At 37.0% G+C, this 15,543-nt stretch overlaps 1 protein-coding gene across 1 annotated transcript in view; it reads left to right on the forward strand.

The window, feature by feature from the left end:
• The first annotated feature begins 5,956 nt into the window (after positions 1-5,956).
• plekhh3 (pleckstrin homology, MyTH4 and FERM domain containing H3) overlaps positions 5,957-15,543 on the forward strand; it is a 28,787-nt gene continuing 19,200 nt past the window's right edge. Inside the window, exons 1-3 of the mRNA XM_055152770.1 lie at positions 5,957-6,046; positions 11,481-11,663; positions 14,522-14,679. Of these exons, the coding sequence (XP_055008745.1) occupies positions 5,980-6,046; positions 11,481-11,663; positions 14,522-14,679 (408 nt within the window). The 5' untranslated portion in view covers positions 5,957-5,979. The remainder of the gene's footprint in view (positions 6,047-11,480; positions 11,664-14,521; positions 14,680-15,543) is intronic.

The following is a 15,543-nucleotide window of genomic DNA, read 5'->3' on the forward strand; positions in this document are numbered from 1 at the left end:
TGAAATCAGTATAGTATGTTCCTTATTGAAATCAGGTTTTAAAGTTTAGTATTATGACAAAACAAATTTCTTAGTAAATATGTTACAAACCAGTGTCATCTTTTTGTACAGATTGAAAGAGTAAATTGAGTTTTCAAAAAAAGAAAGAATCCTACATGAAAATAAATAGAAGAGGCATGCTATATGTTGTTATTACATATTATTTTTGTCAGTTGCCCAACCCAAGTTTGTGTGGTCCAAATTACCCTACACTCTGCTGATACTAATACTAAATACTAATAATTCCCGTGCACTGTGGCATGAGCCCGTCTCCCTGTTCACAGCAGTAGCCCCTGTGTGCTCTGTGAGGGTGGGGGAGCAGACAGAAGAGCAGTCTGGAGATGTTCGGTTCTTCTTTGTGCTGTCTAATCCCCGTGTCAAATTGTTTCCTGCGCTCCACAGGAAGTGCCCAGCGAAGGCCCCAACATCACAGTGTGTGCAGGGGATTGTGGGAAAGCGGGGGCGGCCCATAAGGTAGCCAGGAGTCTGCTGTAGTGATACGGAGAGAGAGACTAGGGGGGACTGGACAGCTGTGGAGCTTCAAAGTAGTGGAGCAGCAATCTTCAAACAGTGGTGGATGCATAAACATGTTTTATTTCTACTAGGAAGGTCTGAACATGCACAGTCCTACATCAAAAATATCATGATGTTCTTTTTTGTCTGAGTACAGCTTTATTACACAGTGAAATATCTGAAAAGGGAGTTCAGAAGATGTTTTATACCATCAAACAATATCATGGCACATTCTCACCTGACTGAAATTGATTGTTATTGATTGATTGTTGTTTGTATTCATGCTTAAATGTATAATGATCTCCTATAGTATTAGAATTACAAGGTTCTATCTAATGTTTTTGTTAAACTTCAGTTATTCTTATCTTCTTGTTACCAAATACTTGTTGTTGTTGTACACTTTAAAGAGAGCATTATACTAAATACATTTCTTTGAGCTTTTAACCATGTTTATAACATTGAATTCAACATTTTAATGCACAGTTCTCTGTGAGTATAGCATTTTTAGACCAACAAGGTGAAATGTTATAAATATGTGTTAACAGTTAATACCTCTTAGCCATGTAATACCCCCTCTATAAATCTCATTTTCTCAAAGCTACCCAAAAGACTGAAATAATCTTATCATTCTAAGAGGACAGGAAGATCAAATTAATACATAATCATAATCCATCAATGACATCTCAGTACTGATTGCTTTCAGACAAGCCTAAACCCAAATATAACAAATATACGTTCACACACATGTTCTTGCAGTTCACATGGCCCTGTGCCAGTTTTTCCTAGAAACTCAAGACATTTCCACACATGTTGTCACTGTAATGATGATGGCTGTCTGTTGAAGTTTGACTTTAAACATGACGTTTTGCTGTGAAAGGGGCATATAAGACAAGTCTATACCGTATATAGTTGTTACAAAGGAATGTTGGGACTCAAAAAAAATGTGCTGAGGCGATAAAGAAGGACAAAAACAAAGTGAAGATTATCAATGTACCAAGATTTAATTAAATATAATATATTAAATTATATATAGACATATGTGACACAATTTAAAGGATCTATATTATGCCACTTTCTAATATATGTTATAATGTTGTTTCCATTTAGAGTCAGTTCTTCTCTCAAACTGAAAACACTCTATTACCACCTTATCATGTGGTAATACAGGAAGTGCTCCACTGGGTTTTTAAACCACATACATCTTCAGTAGAATCATTTGTATAATTTCAGCCCTGGATTTGCCAATCTCTACTGGAAAAAAGGTAAAAGGTAGCAGTTAACTTGAAAACTACTAGTTCGTGACCTCACAAGGTGGAACAGAGCATTGTGATCTTGAGATGTAGACAAACTAATAATAAAGGATTACTTAAACATGTCTGACAATGTAACAATACACAACTCAAGGTGTATTTTTTGACATGGTAACAACATTATAACATGTTTTAAAGCTCACAAGAGTCAATGTTGCCTAATATAGGACCTTTAAAATGTAAACACTTGACTTTGTCTTTGTTTACGATCATGGCGCATTTCATCAAGTCTAGATATATATATACAGCTTTGCATTGCATAGCTGGCTAAATTCTCCTCACGGGGCTAATCCATGCCCATTCAGTCTATATTAACTAACATGCACTGTCTACGTACCTGTCTGGGTTATGCAGTGGGAATTTCAACAGCCACTAAGAGACATGTAGGCATATCTTTGTTTATTTTGGTTCTTTCGAGTGGTGTCTGGGATCACTAAGTACTCACGGCTCCACTGATAGTTGGCAAGCAGGTTAGGTGACACAATCCTTTTATAGGCTTAACGACATATAATTGTTATAATTGATTTGACCTAAATAGATTGTTGTGCATTTTTATTTACTGATAATCAAAATAAAAATTACAGTTTACAATTCTTCAGTGTGTAATATTTCAACATGACCCACTTAGGTCTTTGAAGCATGATATGTTGCTATAGAGATATAGTGTGATAAATAATAATATTAGGTTATTAAGATGAGCTATGTAACTTTTTGGTTAGGGGTCTGACAACTGCTTGTTTCTATGAATATGTCATTGGTCTGCTTGGTATGTTCCACAGTATGACATTAAACAGCTCTACCTCACATTTATTAAATTACATGTGGTTTCATAGCTCGGAAATACCTATAAAAACAGGTATTCTGACTGTGAGTAGGGATGCCTCTCCACAGATCTGACCTGTAACTTGGTGTGGTTTGGTCTTCATAAAGATTGAAAGGTTTAAAACCAAACTGTGAAACATTCCAGACAAAGCAATGACATCTGCAGCGAGAAATAATTCGACAGACCACCAGAAAAGTTACACATTGCACCTTTAAAAAGCAGGAGCTACAAATAAATAGCTGTATGAAGCAATAATTAGCCTTAGAAGTCATTTATTCAAGCCTCTACAGCTCAAATCTTACCATATTACAAGAAAAATAACAAAAAATCATCCCAATTTTGCATAGAGAAAGTACCCAAAAGCCGATTTTGTAATTCTCCTGACAGGCCTAGACCCACATACTTGCTAACTCCCCCACCTCACAATGCTGTCATTTTATCATTATCGACTATTGGCTTAGGCAGAACAGAAAACAATTGGAGACCTATATAAAGATCTATATGGCTAAACATAGTTGGAAGTTTCTATTGTTATGTCTCAAATCCACTTACCGCACCATTAATTACATTTGCAAAGACTCTGAAAACATAGTCTGCATTACAGGGTCAGAAATAGCTCACTAGGACAATAGATCGGATCAGAGAAGTGCTCATGAAAAGATATAGGAAATGGCCATGCAGTCTCGTAAGATGAGACCAAACAGATAAAGCTATATTGGGATGCATTGATTAGTTCTGGCTTCTTCCACGAGGAGAGACCATCTGGACTTATCAGATCAATAGCATCATAAATTAACCAGAAGTGGGTGACTACAGGACAGAGCCCCTGGGGAAAAGGAGAGGTTGATTTCCTGAATGGTGATCCCAAAGGTGAAAGACCGGAAGGAAGGAGATAAAATATTTCTCACTTGTACTTTGTGTCTGGAGTATATAGAGGAAGTAGAGAATAAACTGATAATTAGATAAATAAACCAAAGGAGATACAGCCTCATATCTGATAAAGTGGAAATGGACCTTGGACTGTAGATAATATGCGTAGGAGGAGAAGAGGAGGACTGCCAAAATTTGAACTCAGAAGTCAAAGAGTTTTAAATAGGACTAGTGACGCAGAAAGAAAATGATGAACCAAAAATAATGCAACTGGGAGTATTGATTTAGTAAACAAAACTGTTACCAAAATGTGCTTTTGCGTCATACTTTTCCGGCCAGACGGATATTCGGCAACTATCTATATTCCTACCTTATTTTTAATGGAAAATTAAAATCAAATCAGATATACTTTATTGTCCCAGAGGGGAATTTGTCTTGGATAAAGTGTTGACATCTGCAGAACACACAATAAGGACATACAACACGAAATCCAATGTTAGAAGGAGAGATACACGATCCAGCACTTTCAGTTCCAAAACAATATTGATATGTACAGAAAATGGCACTTATTTCCTTAACCCTCTCCAGGCAGACGTTGCAGATTTGCAACAGCTAAATTCCAATTACCTACTTACTCCAAATCCATATTATATGAGCTTTTTTAACTCAGGAGCCTTTTCTCCCATCCATGCTGATAAACGTGGGCGATGCAGACTGTGCAAGAATGGCTACACGCAAACGGCCTGCCAGAAGTGCAAAATACTTTTTTTTTTTTTAAAGAATAAAAAAGTCAGAATTGTATATTACTACCCCATATTATAATTTTCCTCAAATATAATATTTTTCCTGATACAAAAAATTAATTTGAGCCTGAGAGGGTTAAAACAGAGTTAAACTATTACAAAAGAGATCCAATTGTGTTACGCAACTGTTATTTATCCTTCGTATCACTTTATATGAATAAAAGTTCAAACATTGTACATGTTCTAGGTTAAAATCAGCCTGTAAATAGTCTTAATACACTCAATTAAAGTCCTAATCATGATATCGGCTTAAACAATATTATGCAACCAATACCCAATACAGCAAATTTTTTGTATCGGCACCCATGCTCTGTACCACTGTCGGTAAACAGCCAATCAGAAAGTGTTACACATACAAGCATGTGATGAGGTCCATGTGAATTTTGTGGAAAATGAATAGGAAGAGATCACACTTCACACAATTAAAATGGAACTTTCTAGTAGTTTTTAGTAGTAGTTCCCTTGACAGATATTAGCCAAGTAGAGTTTTGCAGCAAGTTAAACGAGTATAAAAGAGGATAAAAGAGTACAAAAGAGAAGATACAGTATAGATGGTGAATTAATGTTTTTTAATGCACTGATCTTTTGACCTCATGTCCCATTGGCGTGAGGGGTCCGCTCTGGAGTCGAGCTGTACTCACCCTGTCACGTTTATTTTGAGTTTCTCTCTTTCTACTCTCACTCTATTTACATAACCAAACCAATGAAGAAACCATACCCATGTTTCCACTTACTATAATGTGCGAGACATATGTTGTGTAGTTTGCATGCGAGGAAAGAGGGATCTTAGAGTGGAGAAGGTGATCACATTTCTCAAGGACTAACTGCAGAACAAAACTACTAAACTATAAAGCAGAAGTATCCAGAAGTTTGGATTACAGGTCCGTGCTATAATGTTGTTACCTCCTCAAAAACATACCTGGAATTGTGTTTAGTTTTATTCACACATGTTTAGAAACCCTTTATTATTAGTCTGCCTCTAACGTCCAAAATGCTCTGTTCCACTTTGTGATTTCAAGGTAACAGTTACATTTTACCTTTTGTTTAGTAGAGATTGGAAATTCCAGGGCTGAAATTATTCAAATTATTCTAGTGAAGTATGGAGTTTAAAAACACAGTATAGCACTTCCTGTTTTACCACATGACATCACAAGGTGTTTTACATTTGAGAGAAGAACTCTAAATACACAGGATTTGTGTGTTAAACATGTGTGAATGAAACAAAACACAACTCCAGGTGTGTTTTGATGAGGAAACAACATTATAGCATAGATCCGAAATAGTGTAATATGGACCCTTTAAACTAATCAAAACCGTAACTGCAAAAGACCAAAAGAAGCGTGCATATAGCATTAGTCACTCTAACACAGATTGGAGGACAGATATATTCACAACACCCCCTCTGTAAGTGAGCCCCCTTCTCGGAGTATCTGAATGGTTTGTAGTGGGATCAGTGTCAGAAGGGGGGTGTCTACAGCCAACTGTAGGGCCCTGAGCCAAGGACCTATCCAATTGGAGTGAGTTGTCAGATAGAGAGAGGATCTGAGAGAGGAAGAAAAGTTATTTACATCCTGTTTCTATTGCCGCTCACAGACACGCCATCTCCGAAGTGTCGGCAGAGATGAAGAGCCTCATCATCGACAAGAACAAGATGAGTCCAGATGAAGACCCTGAGCTGCTGGTTAAAGGTTAGTCAATATCCAGTCACATGACACTTAAGTTTGACTGTATATACATAGTATTGACTAACAGTAACTTTTAGGTGGTGACAATTTTACTATATGTGATTACATTGACTATATAGCAAAGGTTAGAAAAAATATGAACAGTTTATAATAATAATAAATAATATTCTAAACCCTTAAGTAGTTACTGAACCTGAATCATTCATATTTAACCATTTGTTTATTATTAAATCTTAGCTTATTGAGCTGTTACCTTGAACACTACCACTTCATGCCATCTCAAGGTGGAACAGAGCATTTGGAGCTTTGGAGATACACACAGACTAATAATGAAGGTTTACTCAAACATGTGTGAATGAAACAAAACACAACTCCAGGTATGTCTGTGAGGAGGTAACAACATTATGGCTTCAAGCTCATATTTAAAGAGTCAAATTTCTATAATATAGGACCTTAAAGATGTGTTTATTATGAAGTACGGGATAATCTTTTGTCTGTATTTATTTTGGTTGGTCACACAAGAGGTAAGGTTAATTCAGTGCATAATTGATACACCAAAAACACCTTGTATTTGCACCCTGCAAACATTTAATATTATTGTATTCTGACATTGTTTGATATTATTTAACTTCCATGATGGTCTATTGGTAACTGATCTTTCTTAATGTCCTTTTTTGTCATATGTTATAAATATAAAAGAGTGTCTTTTTACTACAATTTTACATAAGTGCATGAGATCCACCACATGACTGTTCTCTCTCAGTTCGTTACCTAATATCATTTGCTATGATCTCATGAGATATTCTTGTACTTTATATTTACTTTGTATAAACTGCTGTGGTTGTGTTACCTGTTTGGGATGGAGACAGATAAATTTGACTGCAGTTACTAAGCACATTCAGATCACACGCGTCTCACGGTACTGGCCTTTCTCTGCCCCCTCCTTCAAAACATAAGACAACATCAGATACACGGGTCTCTAGGCTAGTTTGTACACATTACCAGCCTTCAATAGCATAACCTTGGCACCTTAAATATACCATGACATTTCTGCCTATTCATTTCACAAGGATATTCTTTCAGTAGGACCTCTATTCAGGCAGGATATCCTGGAGCAAGTATGGCTAGATGTATGGCCCTGTATCTAAAATAGGCCAGCTCCATTGCTTGTTATAGCTGTGGGGGGGTGCATTGTAAAAGGGATGTTTTCATTGGCTTATTGACATTCTTTTGTTGATTTTAAGTTAAAATGAACTGCTCCCGGTCAATGACATAATTTAGATTTCCTCATGCTCCGGTAAACTGAACTATATGTCATTCTGGACTGAAAAGGTGAGGAACGTTATTGTTAGGTTAGTAAGGAGTGGTCCACGTCACCATGTCCTTGTGGTGAAAAGATACATATCTTTAAAATATATATTTACTCTGTCATGTGACCATAGACAAGTGCCCATACTTTTCTAATTTGAATTCTCATTTTTTCCTCTTAATAAGCCTGACACGATAATTATTATATCAACTTTCCATTCAATATATGAAAGCTGGAATTATATATTTTTATTTTTATTTGTAATAGTGGGGAGATTTTAGACTTTTTTATGTAATACAATGAGATTTGAGCTCTAGAGGGTTGAATAAGTCATTTCTATGGCTAATTATTGGTTCATTCAGCTATTAATTGTTGCAGTGCAGGCCTTTTAATGTTACTGTATATTTAAAAACTTGTTTCATGTGATTATCGTGCTTCAAAATTTGTTACCATGACAGGTCTACTTCTTAAGATCTCAATGTCATCCCAGTAGTAGCAGTTTCTGGACATCTATTTGCTAATCAATTCATTAAGATAAAGGTAGTGCATTGCCCGTACTGGTTTATAAATGGGATAACAATTACAATTCATTCTGTTACTATTAAGTACTGGATCAGTCATTTTAGGTTTATTTGCAACTGTAGGATGCAGTAACCCAACATGGTTTTGCTGTAAAGAGATTAAATAAAAATCTGATATATCTTCACCATAACAGGACAAGTAATTCTATAAGATTATTTTGGGCGTGGGCCTATAACACTGTGTTTTGTCCTCTTGTCCCTGTATAGCAGACAAAAGCTGTACAGAGAAAGACTGTTTGCTTAGTTTGAGTTTTAGAGGAGGGGTTTTGGGGTTCAGAGGTTACAAATGAAACAAATTAAGGTTGAGCCGTGGTCCTCCGGGGAGGCATTAGCTTGGTCCGAGATGGGTTCCAGATGGGGGTCCATGGGGGGGTTACACAGGGGGTCCCAGGACGCCATAACCGCTCTTCTCTCTCTTCCTGTCTCTTCTGTTTGACTTAGAAAAACTGTCTCAAAGTTCACAAACAGAAAGACATGTGTTGAACATCCCACAGAAGTGTTGGGGTTGTGTACATGTACTTCTACTGAAAACATCCACAAATCAGCTTTTCTACACCGAGCTGAGAAAAATGTGTTTCACAAGCTATGAACTAAGATAAGAAATAAGGTCAATTAGGGCACTGGTCTAATCTTGTAAACTTTGTAATCTTTTAGTTCTGGGGCTCTGTCCATTCAGCTGCTTGAAAAGTTGTTGTCTGAAAGGTTCACTGTGTAACTTTTCTGGAGAGGTAACCTGTTTGTCTTCGTGGAGATGTTAATGCTTTGATGTTAAACTAATCTGTCTTGCATTTATTCAACTAGAGGTGTTATTTATGGGTCAAAAATATCTTTTAGAAAAACATCCATTCTTACTGTGAGGGGGTTCGCCTCTCCACAAATCTAACTTGTAATTTTGCTTTCAAGTCTCTATTTACAGTCATAAGCTTATGGCCATACTGTGGAACATTCCAGGCACATCTCAACGGAGATGAGCAGGTGACGGAGCCTCCACCAGACTAGTTACACAGTGCAGCTTTAAGTGTGTTTTTTTTTTTTTTTTTTAATTAATTCAAGATACTCTCTTGAATACTTATCAATCATATTTTTTGTGTACTTCATTGTTCAACTACAGCTGCAGTTTGCTGTGATGACAATGCAGTTTCCCCATTCTGTAACGAATAAAAGTTTTCTCATTTTAAAACATTCAAAATCACAACAAATCAACTCTTTGTAAACTTAAAGTACAGTAGTTAGTTAGTTATAGTTACTTTATTTTGATCACACAAATCAAATCAAAGACACTCAAATCATGAACTTCTAATGAAAATAAAGAAAAAAAAAAGTTTAAAACATTTATTCAACATTTGTAGTAAAGTTAACAGTGTTTTTCACACCTCTACAACATCTGCCCAGTACTATACCTCAGTTTTTCTTTTTTCTTTTCACGTGGCGTTTCCTAATACCCTCTGCTTCTATGATGTGGTGATGCAGTTAAGACTTCAGTTTATCGCCATGGGCCATATCTGGTTGGTTTTGTGCAAAGCTGCTGTACTTACCCTATGGAGGCACTTTTAAACAGGAAACCTCTTCTACCCCCCTATTTCTCTGGCTTTATTTTTATTCTTGAGTGGCAGTGGGGGCTTTGTGCTGCCTGGGAAAACCATTTGGGGCAGATGAAAGTTAAAGAGGAGAGGAGAGTGAGGGGAAAGGGCAAAGCGTGCGGGCGAGCTGAGCAGAAGTGACAGGTGGCACGCAGCTTGTTAACCGCAGAGGGAAGTCGTGATGCTGGCGTGGCGTCACTCCCGGTTTTTCACAGGGTAGAAAGCCCAAGGTACAAGGCATAATTGTTCCTTTTAAACCACTTATAAACCATATGGGCACACACACACACACACACACACACAATGCCACGTTACAAGTGTGGCCGGGCTGTGCTGTGCTGTATGCAGGAATAGTTGTGTGCAGGTGGCCCGCTGTAAGCTGTCCATTAGAGTTGAGCAATGCATGATTTACAAGATAATATTGAAATTACTGTTTGGAAGGGATTCAGATAATAAAACTGTTCTCATTTTTAACTTTAAAGGTCCTATATTACTCAAAATTGACTCTTCTGAGCTTTAAGCCATGTTAGTTAGTTGTTACCTCCTCCAAAACATACTTGGAGTTGTATTTTGTTTACATTACATTTTCAATTAGATGTGGTTTTATAGCGCAAAAATACAGGCAAAGATAAACATGCCTCTCCACAGATCTCACCTGTAACTTGGCCTGATTGGTCTCCATCAAGGTAGAAAGATTTAATACCATACAGTGAAACATTCCAGACAAAGCAATAACATCTCCATGGAGACAAGCATTTGACAAACCCTCCTCTAGAAAAGTTACACAATGCACCTTAAAAAAAAAAGTTTTGTTTTTGTCAATATTGTCCACCTGTAGTCTCCGTTAGACCTCTGTATGAACTTTAGCCTTTTCGCCAACCCTCAGCTTTCCATTCTCCAGGGACAACATCTGGCAAGTTCTTTCTTCCCATCATTTATTTATCCAGTTGTGAGATTAAATATTTATTAGGAACAATTTGCGTGCGTAGCCGGAGGAGGGCAGGGCATTTCTGTTTAGGGATTTGTCCAAAATATCTCCCAAAATGCACATTAAATTGTTGATTGGAAAAGCTCTGCCCGAGACCAGCTCTAATCTTCCACTCTCATGCTACAGCTCTTGTACTTATGTGTTAGGTTTCTCACTCTGTCAGCCTCTTAAGTGGTAATTATACTGTCTACATGAAGGGTTTAGGCCTATGCTTTGGTCCAATGTATTTTTATACCATAGTACTTATTTGAACAAGAAAAGCTGGATCAGGGTTCATGGACAATTACACATGCCTTAAGTTAGACAGTGTTCATAAGGAGACCAGATGTAGCAGTTTGGTCACTCTCTAATATCAGCCTACATCAGTATATGAATTCTTACCACATGAAAGAGTTATATACAAAAATATACAAGAAAAGTATATCTCTTTATCGCTGTGGGAGTGAGAGTGGGTCAGGCGAAGTGTGCTGCCCTTTATAACTAGAAGACTGACGGGTTGCTTCGTGCATGTAACACAGTATATGCTGATGCTGTGTTCTTGGGCAAGATACTTCACATAGCAAGGACCTTTGACATGCCAAATTAATCAGAAGGAACTACACAGACCATAATTCTTATTTTAATTCTTGATTTCTGTGTTCACGTGATAGATTGTATAAAAAAGTGGATTAAGGGAGTGTGACGTCCCCTATAGTGGTCGCCTCCAGTCAAATGAAGCTTAGTGACAAGCGCGAATTTGGAGCCGAGTTCCATATTTACGGATAAAATTATGAAATAAGACACCAGGATCATGTAGAGCGGGTTAATATGAACATTTTAAGACCAAAATGATGAGGCCCACTGCAGTAGTTGCAGAGAGAGGGGTGAAAATGTTTCATACATATATTCATGCAATAATATCATACATTATTGCAATCAGTAGTGTGTCATAAGATTATTACATTCATTTGTTCACATAAGTTTTCCATATGTGTTCCAGGATGGCTGTTTCGTGAGGTGCGGGGAAACTGGATCAAACAGCGGCGTTACTGGTTTGTGCTGAGCCAGGACTCTCTGGACTATTACACCGGCCCAGAGAAGGGAGCCCGGAGACTGGGAACGCTGGTCCTCACCAACCTCTGCTCCGTCATCTGGCCGGATAAACAGACATTTAAAGAGACTGGTGAGTAAGAACATGTATTCTATATTGTAACAGTGGAAATTTTGACAAAAAAGTTTAGTTTGTTTCTTAGTCTTAATCTTAATGTTTAGTTCTAGTCAAGATGTAGTCAAATCATTATTTTAAGTTTTAGAGTAGTTTTTGTCATCCAGAAAATACAATATATTTCATTTTGAATTATGATCAGTTGTATGTCATTGCTTCATGGGACATGAAGGTGTTCCTTGAATATCGAGTTTATTTATGGTCTAGTTTGAGATCTGTGATTGAAGTGGAACTTGGTGTCTCTTTCATTTACTGTAGGACAGAGGGATTATACAGACATCTCTTTATTTTTATTTATTTATTTTTACATTTTTATCTATACTTTCAGGCAATAAAATATCTCCTTTAGTCATAGTTTCAGTTGCTGAATGCTAACTGGTCTATAATCTGCCTTTGTGCGGTAAATGACTGTCAGTTTTGTCATTGCCAGAAACTCATCCACTTTTTTTTTTCTCAATATCACGCTTGTGGTCAGTTTTCCCTCCTAAATGACCTGGGTAAGTTTGGGAAAGTCCAGCTGTGTTTAGCCCTTGTTGGTTTAGAAACCTCACATTTGAGTAATCAGACGGGGCATTCACTTCCCTCCTCTGGAATTAGTCAAACAAAGAAGAATAAGGATGAAATTCTTTGATGTTGTCGTTGGAAACAGTCATGACTTGTTCTTGGTAGTGGTGCCCTGTCTGGGAGTCCCTGTGTCTATCAATAGGAAGGATTATGTCCCGCTAACTTCACCAAACCATTTAAATTGTTGAATCCATTGTACAAAACCACCATAGTTCTTGCTAACTCAATATCCACAGGACTTTCCTTGAATTTTCAACACTTGCTTTGTCCAAACTTATTTGCCACTGAATTGCTTTATGTTTCGGCTAACAAAGTGACACATACAAGAAGAAGCATGCAGTCATCACTTCCTCTGCGTATTTCTCTTTTTTATTATAAGATACAAGGGAACTATAACATGGGAACACATAAGGGATCTTTTAATATCTTATAACTTCTTAATGCACAGTGTTTTATCCAGCAAGATTGGTCGCAAATCGTCAACTAAAACTAAATATCTTGTCTTTATTAAAACCCGCTAGCTCTGTCATTCTGAGATACATGTAATTCTTACATAACTTAAACAAAGTCATATTTTAAAAGGTTGAAAGAGTGCTCTCTGAACATAATCCATGTCTTATTTTAAATAAAAAATTGAAAAACGAAACACAATCCCAATACTTTAGGTTAGGTTATTTTCTGATTTGGTTATAATGTTTTTTCCTCATCAAAAACAGACCTGAAGTTGTGCTTTGTTCATTCACATATGTTTAACACACAAACCCTGCAATATTTAGGCTGCATTCTTCTCTCAATTGAAAACACTCTGTTCCACCCAGTGATGTCATGTGGTTATACAAGTGCACCACTGTGTTTTTAAACTGCATACATTTGGATAATTTCAGCCCCAATCTCTACTGAACAAAAGGTAAAAGGTAGCTGTTAACTTGGAAAGTCGCACTGCATGACATCACAAGGTGGAAGAGAGCATTTTAAGCTTTGGAGATTTAGATTGACTAATAATGAAGGATTACTCAAACGTGTGAATGAAACAAAACACAAAAAATACAACTCTCAGTATGTTTTTGAGGAGGTAAGAGTGTTTACATGACTTAAAGCTCACAAGAGTCAGTTTTGCGTAATATATGACCTTTTAAACACACTGGAAAACAAAAAAACTATTTATAAACCAACCACATAAACAAAGAAAGAACATACATATCAGAAAAAATCTATATACATATTTTCCCACAAATGTTCAGCCCTGGTTTCTATAGTAACCATTGGTAATATACTAATAGACATTTAGCGTTGTAATTATCACCTACACAGATATGCATATTGTGCCAAGTCACGTAGCAGGAAACCCCGATAACAGCAGAGGGGCTACAGATGAGGGGCTGACACACACATGTACACGCACGCACACACACATGCACACACGCACACACACACAGAGGAAGCGTGGCGTTTTTACTATTGTTGCGCATTCCTGTAAATGAGACACATGTCGAGATTCGCACTTGTCTCATAGGTCAGCAAATTGTTTTGTTTTGGCGTGGTCCCTGGTTTTGCTTCTGAACTTTGACCCTGACCTTTACTCTTGAATTAGATTAGTTTCAGATGATGTCACAACATTGTCTTGGTTTATAAAGTTTATTGAGATAGGGGAAGAAAAAAGTACAATGTGGTGACTGTGCTATAGTGAAATAAGGAACCTAGGATTTGTGGAGTCATTCTGGACATGTCAAGGTAAAAAATTCAGAAAAAAATGTAGCAGCACACGTATTATGATGCTGACAGTACATTGAAGAAGAAGAAGAAACAATTACATCACTCTTTTATCAAGTTACATGTGTTAAAGTATCAGCAGAAGAAGTATTAATATTTTTTATGGAAACTAAAAGAATATTGCTTCTCTAATGTAATATAGTTAATATAGATAAACTTCCTCTTGCCTGTCTCTGTGTAAAATCTGAGAACAACTTAGTCATTCTTATTTGTTTGTTCACTAATTTAATGGTGCACTATGTAACTTTTTGGTTGGGTATGACTTTAAACAGGTTGCCTCTCCACATATCTGACCTGGAACTTGGTCTAGTTTGGTGTCCATGAAGATAGAAAGGTTTAGTACATTCCAGACAAAGCAATAACATCTCCATGGAGAAAAGCATGTGATGGCCCCTCCACCAGAAAAGTTACACAATGCACCTTTCAATTACAACTGAAGAATGATACAAGAAGATTATAATATTTTCTATGTTGTCTTTCAGGGTATTGGAGCATAACAGTGTATGGGCGTAAGCACTGCTACAGACTCTACACCAAACACTTCAATGAGGCCGTGCACTGGGCTTGTGCCATTCAGAAAATCATTGACACCAAAGCTCCAGTGGAAACGCCCACACAGCTCCTCATCCGAGATATCGAGGTATTACTCATTACAGTGTACATGGGTGTGAATGGTGTGAACTAAGCACTGTTGTCATAAAAATTAACAATTAAATGGCCTATATTGCGTTGTTTTCTGATCTATGTCATAATGTTGCTTCTTGACCACAAATATACCTGGAGTTTTATTTTGGTCATACACACGTTTAACACACAAACCCTGTATATTTTCGCTCAAACTGAAAACAATGATGTCATACAGGAAGTGCTCCACCATTTTTTAAAACTCCATACACCTTCACTAGAATCATTTACATAATTTCACCCATGGAATTGTGTTTTTGGGTAACAAGCACTATAACAAAGCTCACACAGAGTCAATTTTGCGAAATATAGGACCTTTTACAAACATGACCTTTTAAAAATAAAATCTTTTGAAATATTTATTACATATTCCTTTAACTACTGATTATTACTTAAAATAATTATGAGATTTTTATTGTTAGAAGGAAAGTCTGGCTGCTGGAGAATTGCATGGATCTCCAAAAATGATGATATAAAAACAGTTACCTTCATGACTAAAATTTCTTTCAGAGGCTTATCAGAATACCTGTTTTTTGTGTGCTGGGGTGTGGAATCATTGTGGATATGGTTAGTAAAGGTATTGATAAAAGGCGTATATCCAGACTTACATTAAAAACTCCACTGTAAAACACATTACTGTCCCGGTGCCCTGTTACTATGGAAACCACCGGGCAGCGGAGTCCAAAGTTTCCTCTGGCTTTTCCTATGAGTCACTTCAGCACACGGCCCTGGCAGGACTTCTGATAAATGATGAAATGCGATAATAAATTCAATACAAAGGATTTTTATGACCACAGTTATGATATCCACAGGCCTTTGA

Source organism: Boleophthalmus pectinirostris, unplaced genomic scaffold, assembly GCF_026225935.1.
Source record: "Boleophthalmus pectinirostris isolate CB_2022bp ecotype Guang Dong unplaced genomic scaffold, ASM2622593v1 HiC_scaffold_17, whole genome shotgun sequence".
Classification (NCBI taxonomy): domain Eukaryota; kingdom Metazoa; phylum Chordata; class Actinopteri; order Gobiiformes; family Gobiidae; genus Boleophthalmus; species Boleophthalmus pectinirostris.